Source organism: Pinus tabuliformis, chromosome 6 (assembly GCF_031772625.1).
Source record: "Pinus tabuliformis cultivar Carrire ecotype Pingquan chromosome 6, CPIR1, whole genome shotgun sequence".
In the NCBI taxonomy this organism is placed as follows: Eukaryota; Viridiplantae; Streptophyta; class Pinopsida; order Pinales; family Pinaceae; genus Pinus; species Pinus tabuliformis.
This window is the reverse complement of record NC_142292.1, coordinates 1,492,962,934-1,492,975,560: the sequence shown is the minus strand read 5'-3', so window position 1 is coordinate 1,492,975,560 and position 12,627 is coordinate 1,492,962,934. Positions and strand designations below refer to the sequence as shown.

Below are 12,627 nucleotides of genomic sequence, written 5' to 3'. Positions count from 1 at the left end.
CATCGGCATAATTGAAGGAACTCATAGTAACACACTATCTCGGCATATAGGTGCAGTCACAATCTTGTTCTTGATGAAGATATAAAGGTCATAATGAGATTGTCATAATATCAGTGAATCTATACTCAGCTCTCCTATACATATGAAGACCTCAGTGATGGAGCAACAGTGATGATGATCTCAGCATTGATGTAGAAGAGGATTGGTGTCTTGGTCTTGGAGTGGCCTAATAGGTCAAGGGTCAAGGTCTTGGTATTCGTCAATTGGAATCTCTATAAGAAGAATTTTGTGCGGGTTTTCCTCTCCAAGAGGGAGAGGTTTTGGCCCTGGCAGAAAGCCAACATCGTGTGTTCTTGTCTCTTTTGTTTTTGGTAGCTATTTGATGAACTAAGAAGACACACTCTAATAATAACAAGTGAAGACTATGCTAAGAAGAAAAGTTAAAACTCCTCACAAATAGTTATCAAGCTAAGAAGAATCACATTAACTATAAGTGCCCTAGATTCTTCAACAAAACAATGCCCCGAAGGTTGATGTAGCTAAAAAGAAAGTTAAAAGCATAATTTGGCACTTATAATAGGAAATGTACCACAAAATGCAAAAGATGGTCGGGACATAAGAATTTAGCACATGGGCAAAAGCCAAACATGAGCTCTACCCCTTATCATTATGGCCATCACACTGTTTCCTAGGCCCCCTATATGTGCCCCCTTGCATCATTAAGGAACCCATGATCGTCCCAATCCCTGGTGGGCGATGAGCCGCCCAAACTTAAAGGGGTAATCACTTCCATATCATACACATCATGTTCTCATCCCATGGAGCCCCAAGCAGTTAAAAGAAAGAAAAATAAAAAAAAGGCAAAAGGCATAGAAGAAGGGTGGAAAAACAAAGGTTGGAGTAACTCATGTACCACGATTGCTCCCTCCTACATCTATACACCCAATGTGTGGGCTTCCATCATTATAGCTACCCTTGTATCATGGCATGTGGCTTGAAGTCTTCCTTATTGCCCTACTTCGTTCCACCATCATTTCACATGACCCCTGGCATTTGATGGATGTACCATGGACTTGTTGCTCCCTTATAGGTTGAAACCACCTACTAGGGTCTTTTATTAACCTCTCTTGTTGAGCGAGGAAACACATGTACTTTCTAAAGCCCATTTGGAAGGGCATGCCACTATGAAGTGTCCACTTTTTCCCCTTGTTTTCAAGCTTATTTACTCAATTACACTAATGAATTGTTGTACTGGAAGGTGAGGAGATGCATTGGATCTTATACAGGATTGAGGGTGGGTCTCCATTTGGAGTTGGTCCCCCTCTACAGGGTCTAAGCCCTCTAGAGGGTCATAATGGCATTTGTAGGGTGAGTGTTGAGAGCCATGGGCCTCCACCACAACAGAGCATTGATTGCCATGCCATGGGCTTCTTCAACACCACACACTGCTTGTGCGTGCCCCAGCTATACAGAGGTGATGATGTACTTGGACCATGTTGCCCAGTCAGCCACACTCTTGTACCTGACACTTGGCAGTTGATCCAGGGCCTAGATGGGGTTCTGTCTCATCCGGAGAGACATGGGAGGGCTTATGTCATCATTCTAGCCCTTATTGATGGAGCATTGACATGTTTGATCCAGTTGGAGACCCATGAGACCCTTGATTGTGCCCCACAGCCACTTGGGAGCACCATAATTGTTTTGCTTGGAAACCAAGGGGCCACTCCCTTGGTCATCATTTTGGGAGCCCTCCTTTTCATCATGGTACATGGAGGACTTATCTTGGCCTTCCAACGGTCATTTGCACCATTATTCTATCATTTTGGCCTCATTAGGAAGGTTTATTTTGTACTTTTGAGCTATTTGGTTGGCTTGTCACCAATAGGGCTATTATTTGCACATTAAAATATTGATTAGGGGCTAAATTAGGCTAATTAGACCAAATCGAACTTCTAAAGGCTCATATAAATACAATGAGAACCTCATTTGTAGCTCATCATCAGTTGGATTGGGATTTCTCTTGTCAAAAGAATTTGGACCTATAATTGATGGACGAAATTGGTAGTTATTAATGCATTTTGATGTTTAGGATATTCGCTAACTTGCCTTGGAGCTACTATTTGCAAATGTGATGGATGGATATACTCGCATTATCTTGTAGGTGTTGTTTTGATGTTATATATTTACCTTGTTACATGTTTAATGTATGGAATGTAATGTCATAATCTTACATGTGCCCTAATTAAATGTGGATTCATGAAAACACTGGGATTTTGAGGTATTGCATGCATTACATGTTAGATAATTATTGAATTGAGGCTTTTGTGATCCATATCCAATTTTTGAGACAGATTTTCGGCGATAATCACATCAAAATTCATTTGTCGACGCGTTGCGAACCAACAAGTGTGGTTCATAAAGGTTCATTTTGCTTGTTGCATCCTCAAACCTCCATCAACCTTTGCCAAATGAAGTATAAATACCTCTTGTAGCCAAGTTGTTGCCTCTCTAGGGTTAGCAAAAGCTGCATAGGTCTCCTTGATATAGTGAAATTCATTCATCAAAGGGAATTTTGACTCCATTTCTCCCAATTTAAAAGGCATTGGTCCTAATCCTAGTTGATCAACCTAAAACATCTTCTTTTCTCACCCTTTTTTAATTTTCTACCCTGACCCTAGAAGGTCATCTAGGGCCTAGTGCTAACTACATTGGAAAAAGTCAATTTGTGGAGCGAGTTGGTAGGATACCGCTCTTGGGTTTCCTCTAGTTCCCCTCAAAATTTGAAGCAATTCCCGTGGCTTGAAAGAAATCTCAAGCCCTAGCTCCTAAATTGATTCTATCCTTGAACTTCTCTAGTTAGCAGCATTTCCAAAGGTCATATGCTCTTGAAAACTCAAAGGAAGTTAATCATTCATCAACTTTTCTCATCCTTGTTTGACCTAGATATCTCTTTGAGAATCATCTTCTAACGCTAGGCCTTGCTTGGATTCCCTATAGGTCTCTCTTGTGGTCCCCAACCTTTCTATGGTTATTATCCTACAAAAAACTAAGAAAGACTTTGCATCTTTAGGAAGCCTTGGTCTAGGAGTGTACCTTGTGATTGAATAATGTTAAATTTGGCAACTAGGGCCAAACTTCACCTTGGGCAACTCGTATGAGGCAGCGGATATTTTTATTGGATTCCTCTTTCTGAGAGGTGTAGGATTGATCTAAAGATCATCTCATTTTGACATGTACAAATGGAATTATGAATTTATTTCTATTATGGACAAATTGCCAACGTCGGCCAGTGATCTAATTTAGACCCTCAAGCCCACAATGTTGCATATAAATAGAAGGAGCCTCCTCCTCATTTAGACACTTCACTCACATCTCTCTCCTTTCATGATTGGATACAGATTTTTGAGGCAGCTCTCCACACATGCGAAGAAGGACAGTTCTTTTCTGTTCCTGCGTTGATTGAAGTTGCAGGAAGGGTTTTGACCAGCAACATACACCTGTTTGATTGCGTTTTTGTGAGGGATATCTCTGTTTGGGCAGGCCGCATTTTTGGGCATAAAAATCGAGGCAGACTGTACTGTTTGACCAGCGTTGACTACATAAGGGTTTGACTGCAGTGTTGACTTTTGTTGACTAGGTTTGACGAAATATTTTCGGACTGTTTTTGGGTTGATTTGTGTAGGAATTTACAAGGTAAGTTCTTCAGATAGAACACCAAAAGACACTGCTCACAAACAGATTACAGATCAAGAAACCAGTATTCTTGACGTGGTTAAAACCCTCAAAGAGGGAAACAGTCCACGGCATGAGCCAACGCGGCCACTTCAAGCAATTTATTAATGTAAAAGAAAGAAAATTTACATAAGTTTCTCTCATGAACAGTCACCTTAAAAATGACCCTCCATGCTCTTTAAATAGAGATCATGGACCAATCGGGTGTTAAGCCACGGATCAAGTGTCGGTAATACCGAAGAGAGAATGAACCATTGGATCACTTCATGTCTAGAACATATCATGACCGTCAGATTGTAAGTTACAAAAGTACATATTAAAGAAACACACTTCACCTAACTCTACACTAGACCAAGGTATACTTAATTATTTACTATGTATCGGAATATCCTAACATCCCCCATTAAGAACAACTTGAGATAGGATTGAAGGATGTATAAATATGACACAATAGGAGAAAGAAGGAGGCATTAGAGCCTATCCCCCCTTAGTGACAACTTCCTGAACTCCAACCATAAATTGAAGTTTAGTAAACTTCGCCTCTGTGAGAGCCTTTGTAAAGATGTTTGCAACTTGATCATTGATTGAACAATATTGCACTTTAAGAACATGATCATGAATGAGCTTTATGATGAAGTGCATGTGTAGTTCAATGTGTTTGTTGCACTGATGTTGGACTGGATCTTTGCATAGTTGAATGACACTTTGATTATCACACCAAAGTGTAGTTGGATGTTGCTGCTGAAAGCCAAACTCTGACAGTATCTGACGAAGCCACAAGGCTTCCTTACTAGCTTCTACGGCGCCACGATACTCTGCTTCTGCTGAAGAAAGAGAAATGGCACTTTGTTTCTTGCAAGCCCATGTAATAGGTCCAGAACTAAGAGTGAAGACATAACCTGCAGTAGACTTCTGATCATCAGGGTCACCAACACAATCGGAATCAATAAAACCAACCAATAGAGGAGATGCTTCTGCACTGTAATGAATCCCAAACTGAACTGTACCTCGAACATAACAAAGTATTCTTTTCGCTGCTTTCCAATGACTTTCATGTGGGTTTTGCATAAACCGAGAAATAAGGTCAACAACAAAGGAAAGTTCAGGACGGGTATGGGTCAGATACAAAAGTTTTCCTACAAGTTGACGGTATAAGGTAGCATCAACTTCAGGGGAAGTACAAGTGACTGAAAGTTTGGCTCCAGACTGAAAGGGAGAAGGGGTTGGCTTACAGTCTTCCATGTGAAAGTGGAGTAGAAGATCACAAACATACTTGGACTGGGAAAGGGAAATACCTTCCTTGGATTGCAAGACTTGAAGACCAAGAAAATAATGCAAGTGTCCTAAGTTTGTCATTTCAAACTGTTTTTTAAGGCTGGACTTCACATGGTTTATAAGGTTGGGATCACAGGGGAGAAGGTTTCCATATAGTTGATGCCTTCAACTTGTGAAAAACCCTTAGCAACAAGATGAGCTTTATGTTTATCAACTTTTCCATCTGATCCAAACTTGGTTTTGTAAACCCACTTGCATCTAACAAGTTTTCGTCCCTTTGGAAGAGGAACAAGATCCCATGTATCATTTGCCAATAATGAATGATATTCTTCATTCATAGCTGCGTCTCAATCTGGATGGCCTGAAGCTTCGACAAAGGTGTCAGGATCATAATTCACTAAAGCTTGAGCCAGTAAAGAAGAGGCTCTATCGAACTGAGAACGTGTACGTCGTTGATCTGTAGGATCACTTGCAAGAGCACCTGCTGCATCCCGAGTAGCACGGACCCATTTTGGAAGCTAAGGAGCTGAAGGAGGATTCCGAGAAGGTCGGGGAGGATTATCATCCTTGCTGTCATCATCTGAAGAAGAAATATTTTCAGAAGTAGAAGGGATAGAGAGAGGTGGCACATCCGTCGAACTAGGCTCGTAGGCCAATATATTTTCAGCAAACTTTACATCTCTTCTAATGATAACATTTTTGGACTTAGGTTGAAGAAGTCTATATCCTTTGACATCTTCAGAATATCCATCAAAAATACATTTTCACTCTTAGGTTCTAAGGCTTTACGTTTCTCATCGGGAATATGGGCCCATGCTTCACTTCCAAAAACACGAAAGTGACTTACATCTGGTTTAATTGAGCTCCATGCTTCTTTAGGAGTTATATTCTTTAAAACCTTAGTAGGAGTGCGATTTACTATGTAATTTGCATAGTTAATTGCTTCTACCCAAAAATTAAGACTAATTCCTTTAGATTGAAGCATACAATTAGCCATTTCCTTTAAGGTGTGATTCTTCCTTTCAACTACACCATTTTGTTGTGGAGTATATGGAACAGTATGTTGCATTTGAATTCCATACTTAGTGCAAAAGTTGATGAATTTGTTGTTAACATATTCTCCGCCATTATCAAATCTTAGCTTAAGAATTTGATGTCTAGATTGTTTCCCAACAAAGGCCTTAAAGGCCAAGAACATGTTAAATACTTCACTCTTGAGTTTTAAGAAGTATACCCAAGTGCGTTTGGAGAAATCATCAATGAAAGTTAAGAAATACTTGTAGCTGGAGAATGAAACAACTGGTAGTGGACCACATAAATCACTATGCACACGCTGTAAAAGGGTTGAGGCGTGCCAAGAGGCACGTTTTTCAAAACTATCCCAATGATGTTTTTCGAGTACACATCCGGAACAACACCATCTCTGCAAGATACCATAGGAAGATCTGTCACCATATTTTCTTTACATAGATTTTGAAGGGAGCGATAGTTTAAGTGACCAAATCGTTCATGCCAAAGTTTGCTCACTTCATCATTATGAGCAACAAAATACCGAGGGAAGAGTTGATGACCCAAAGTTGTTAAACTTATACAACCTTGTAGAATCATCAACAATGCTAGTAGCTAAAATATGTCTAGGATCTCTTAGGTCCTTAATAACAACACCATGAGGTGAAAATTCAACGATTTTACCTTCACCTGAATGAGTTATCTGATATACAGATAGAAGGTTGCAGGTTAAAGTTGGAACATATAATACATCATTAAATTGACCATTGTCTAGATGAATAGTTCCAGTCCCTACAACACTAAGAGATCTATCATCACCAACATATATATTTTCGGTGTTACAATCATTTAAAGAAGAAAACGTGGCTTTGTTTTTGGCCATGTGATAAGAAGCTCCAGAATCAATGAGCCACTCATGAGAATGAGAAGAAGAAGATACATTTAGTGCATAAGCAGACCAAGATGCTTGACAACCACATGTAGAAAGTGTTATTCCTGAAGATGAAGTTGAAGTTGAAGAGTTCTCCAAATGGATGTTATGTTTCTTCATTGTTGCTTCCAAGGCTTCCATCTTCTTAAAGCATTTGGATTCTAAGTGGCCATCTCGATTACAAAAGTTGCAATGTCTATCAGTCTTCTTCCCTTTGTTTTTATTTTCCTTATCATTTTGTTGAATTTATTTTTGATTTTGAGACTGAAAGTGCTTAGGACCCTTGATTGCTTTAGGACCAGTCTTTTTAGGATGCTGCTTCTTAGGATTCTTTGAACTTGGTTGCTGCTGGGCGGCTAAGGCTTTCTTAGAAGAGTTTCTAAGATTAAGAAGACCAAGATGTAAGAGTTTTTCTTGTTCTCTTATTAAAGAATCACAAAAGGAATCAAAAGAGGGGGGCTTGTAGGCTTGTCCTTGACAAATAAAGGCTTCTCTAGTAGAATGGAAGGTGGGAACAAACACAAAGTAGGCTGGCCCCAACTTAGTAAGAATGGAATAGATAAGACTACCATCTTCTTTCTTAACTTAACATCTTCCAAGAGAAGTCTAAGGGTCTTGAACTTGGACAAAAAATCTTCAATGGAAGAAATATTATGTTGATCAGTCGTTGTCATTGATGTCAACCCAAGCAGCACCAGGGGCTACCTCGATCTTGCATGGGCTTTTTGACTTGACAACTTACTCTATTCTGAGTCAAGAATCTTCTACTTGTTGAGATGTTTCCGTTGATATATGGCACACCAAGTAATTCTTCACGGTTTGAGAGATATTCATGTTTGAAGTTAGTAACCCCAGTTAGTGGGCTAAAATCGTATGGAGTTGTGGCATGGCACTCATAATTGGTTGTGGTCATTGAATAGTCAATAATTAATAATAAAAAATTGCTCCTAAAATCCCTCCAACGTTCACTTGTTGAGGACCCTCTCAACTCAAGACATTCATATAAATAATGACCCTCATATCCTCCTCTAGTAGTGATTTTGTGGCTTCAAACAGGTCATTGTGGCATTTTCGCTATAACTTTGTTTCTGCGAAGCTTCAGAAGTTGAAATTAAAACCCATTTGAGCCGAAATCTTGATGAACCTCATGACCGAATTTCAGATCTTAGTTCGTTATATTTTCAGAGATATGATCTGAGTAAGTTAGGGTTTTTGCAGGCTCCTGAATTCCATGTCAAATAGGTGATGTTGGGAAAATCGCCATAACTTTCTCTCTGGGCATCGGATTCAAATTTCGTAAATAAGCACAGAAAGAGGACGGATTGTAGTTTGTTGAGTAGCGTTTTCAGGACCTAAGGTCGCAACAGTGACATGTGACACTTCGTACAAGTTCACTCTGCTGAACCAGTCTATAATCAGGTCATCGTGGGAGATTGAGCATAACTCTTTCTTGAAGAATCCAATCTTGATCAGACTTGTGGGGTTCGAAAGAGGATTCAGATCGGCTACCACAGGACGAAATTTCAGACCTTGGAGAGTCGAAATTACATAGATACAACACATTCAATATCGAGCTCCTAGAAGTCAAGAAAAAACATGCATTCAAGGATCACTGCATTAAGGACCACACATCAACAGCCAAGGGTAAGTCTCCTACAACAAGGTATGTGTGATTAGTGTTTACATTTGAATTTTGAGTATCATCTCTTACATATGTTTTTGCAAGACAACGTAAGTATATACAGGGTCTCGGTTATATCTCTATATCTCTATATGTCACAGTTAGTTTTGATAACACATTTCGAATGTCCTATTCTTGATACTACACATTTGGTGCTACATATTCTTGATGATACACCAAGTCTACTAAATCTATATGATGTTGTAAGTTAATGTTACTTGTCTTGTCATTATTTTAATGTTTGATGATATTAGGTATTCCTGTTTAATCTTGTTATTCTTTATCGTAATTATTCTTAAGTTCAGTCATCGATGCTCAGTTTTTCTCGTTGGTTTGCTATTCTGAGGAGCTAAGAGAAATCCATTGTGGATATTAAACTTCTACCCATGTTTTGGCTTTCTATTTTACAATGAGGTGATATTGTAAAAATAATTAGTTTCTTGCATTGGTAGCAGAAAGGGGATCCTGGTTTTAATCTAGATTTTCTTCTAGCAGGAATTTTATGATGAAGCCATGTCAACAGCCTTAAGGGTGACTGTTATAAAAAAGGGTGAGCTTCGACTTCATATTGGGCAGCCTATTGAGGAAGTAGAAAGCAGAATAATCAAGATTGGGAGTGCAATATACAGTGAGAAGAATATTGGCAACCAACCACCTGACATTGATTCCTTTGATGGCTTTGGCAATAGAGCTTTCAGTCCTTCGTAGCATACAAAACATTGACATTGAAACTTCATTACAAATTCCATCATGCCAAAGCAAAGCTGTTTTTTAATCTTACGATCAACTTTCATTCTTTATGCTCCTCCATTTTTATGTATTTTTTTCCTGGATTCTTTCTCAGAGGAGTGCTGAGAAAGAAAAGCCTTCAGATATATTCTGAAAGGACAGTACATTTGGCACAATTTTTCATCATTAAATGGAGATGTATTTTCTCAGAATAATATTTGAGCTAGGCTTCATGGTCTGAACCTCAGTATTTTCAAGAATACAGCTATCTTCCACGATGGAAACCATCGGCAAGCAAATAGTTCAAGCCATGAGATAAAGAAATGTGTAGCATAACCCATTCATCCATGTATCCTTTTCATTTTCACAATAGCATAACTATTCAGAATAGGTATTCTTGTCTGGAATCTGGATAGTACTTGACTAAGAGTACTGTCTGCTGAGAGAGGCCTTTTAGATCTATAGAATTTTTTTTAAGCTTAGCATCTTATTCTGAAATTGTCAGTACAGGTGCAACTATATGCTGGCCCTTCAAGCCAGTTTAAATCAAGTAGCACAATTTTGGCCAGTTTAGTCTGGCTTCAGCTCCAGCCCCGATTGTGTAAATTTCTGGCAACCTGTAATAGCTCATAGATTTTTAAATATGAAGGGTGAATGAAGTGAATATCTGTCACCAGACCTTGGTACTAAACATATGGAAAAATCAGGAAACGATCTGTTCCATGATAAGGGTATTACTTTTTGAATTTGAGATTCTAATTCAGTACTCCCAGAAAAAAGAAACAGCACACCAGCGCTTTACAGTTTACAACGCCAGTATGCCGTAAAGCATTCCATAACACAGATATACAATATGGGATTCTCTATATCATTTCATTCCCTTGTCAAGTAATGCTGTTCGTCATGTAGAAGTAACAGCTAGTTGAATCAAATTAGTTTGTGTAATATGCTCTCTGGGAGGGATTGGGACAAGGCAAAAAAACGGTGTCAAATATTGAAGAACTATTTAATGAATGTTTGCCATTCTCCCTTCTACTATCAATTTTGACAATATATTTTGTGCGGAGGCAATACTGTGTACCTTCAATACTAGGCATTCATTTGTATATTGTTCAATGTTATTCCTTATTGAGTTTCCTTGCTCAAGGTTCCATACTTGTATCTTAATCTCTTATGGATCAATTAGCTGAGTGACATTTTGATTTATTTGAAAGTTTTAACTATAAGCAGTTTATCAAACATACAGTTTGTTGTATGGATCAGAGTACAGAATTTCCTGAGTGAGAATTACTGACGACATATGCATTTGATGGACTGGAAAATGACCTTTATTCAGGTTCATGAAAAAGCAGACCAAATGTCATATAATATTATCTTGTTTCTAGGAGAATGCTAATAATTACAAGCATGCTTGTTGGCTCCATCTTTTGTGGTGTTTGGGAAGCTGTAAACTAATTTTCTCTTGCAAATAAAGGGAATATTACAATTGTTTTCGTGCAGTCCAATAAACTAATGTGTATCATTGATAACTTCTTTTTATGTTAAGTGTGGATTTACCAGAGGAAGACGCCAAGTTTAAGAAATTATTTATTTATTTTCAAGTATGAAATACACATCTCCAACTCGCCTTACCGAGCGTATACCAGATTTGTGAGAAGGTTGGTGTTTTGTCAACATAGGGCTCAAGGCTATTACTATATACTCATTAAGGACTCAACATGTTACTTGCAGGAATTGAACTAGGTATCGAGGATAACAATCATTCCTCCCAACCATCTAGCTAGATCCAGTTAACTAAAGTAATTTTGTGCTGCTTAAGCTTGGTGCATTGTTAAATTGTGAAATTGCAACTGATACTAGTGCTTAACTATATTTTTAACTTGGATTTTCACTTAAACTGTAACAACTATATATATATGCCACACAAAGCATTAGGGTAAAATTTCATTTGGATAAAATGATAAAAATCAATTCACCTACTTGTTGTGACTTGTGAGCATGTGGACTTGGTCAGACCTAATACCTAATAAACCTACTATCAAACTTGACAGTAAACTATCCAACCGATGAACAGGGAAGTGTTTGCTCCATACCATCCGACATAATACTTTTTCCTTGGTCAAAGATATTGGGATCTCTTGCCTTTCATAAATTATTGGCGTGGCATATTTTTGTAATCTGATGACATGGTTGTGGAATGAGGATCATAACCTAGACTAGATAGTGTTTGGTTATGCTGTCACAATGACTATGCCAATAGAAATAATGTCTCGAAAACAACCTTTTGTTCAAGTTATTTACAATAGCACAACAAATATTTTAGGAGTTTACGTTATTATACTTGGTAAAATGGTTATCTAAATAAGTTTAGATCATAATACAAACAAGGGGAATTTTATATTGGATTTTCAAAAATAAGTTTGACTCCATATTGAAATACATTGTGAGTTAATAAATCTTAGTAATGAAGGAAATGTTTTTAATTTATTTCAGAATAAGACTAATTTAGTAAACAATATTTATCTAAAAATGAAATAAACAATAATATTGTATCGTTTTCTATTATGTTATTATTGTATCACATGATTTCAAGACATTAGTTAATTTGAATAAAAAATGTAAGAATAATAATATGAAAACAAATGTTAGTGTCACAATATAGTTAGCCAAACTTTAATGTTGTAATGGCCACTTTTAAAGTGCGAGTTGGTAATAAAATGACCATAAGTATGCACGTGTTAGTTGGGAGGAATTTAAAAAAGAAATATAGCTTTATATTAAATAGTTGGGAGGAATTTAAAAAAGAAATATAGCTTTATATTAAATGCAATGTTATCAGTTTTCCATATTAATAAAGTTTTTATTATTTTTATTTTTAAAAGTATTTTCATATTATGATATTATTCTTGTTTCGGTGTTGTGCATCTTTTAAATATCAATATGGTTTTAGAGTTGTGATACTTAACCTTGAGTCAAGTTTCTTGAACTTGTATTACAAAAAAGTTGAAAATCAATGGCGAGGTTTTTCTAATACTGGGTTTATTACATATTAAAAGGGAATCAATGTATGTTTGTCGTAAAAATTAACATCATGCAATCTAATTCAACTTGAAAGGCATCCACTCACTACTTTAGATCAAGAAATGATGAGCATCAAAGATGCAAGAATTATGTTTTGAGTGTGTAGCATGAGGGTGCTTGCCTTAGTTAGATTCCATGCCCATTTTTGTCAATGCATGAGGTCAAACTCTCTATGCAAAAAGGATGACAC

General features: G+C 37.5%; 1 protein-coding gene across 4 annotated transcripts in view; it reads left to right on the top strand.

Moving 5' to 3' along the window:
- The window catches only part of LOC149264312 (uncharacterized), a 52,488-nt gene extending 41,639 nt beyond the window's left edge, over nt 1–10,849 (top strand). For 2 of the 4 annotated variants that reach the window (XM_089427918.1, XM_089427911.1), the window contains one exon: nt 9,123–10,009. In XM_089427918.1, the coding sequence (XP_089284044.1) occupies nt 9,123–9,335 (213 nt within the window). In that variant the 3' untranslated portion in view covers nt 9,336–10,009. Of the gene's footprint in view, nt 1–9,122; nt 10,532–10,619 lie in introns of those variants that run through there. The other 2 variants (XM_089427924.1, XM_089427915.1) reach the window with 2 other exon arrangements.
- Nucleotides 10,850–12,627: the final 1,778 nt, after the last annotated feature.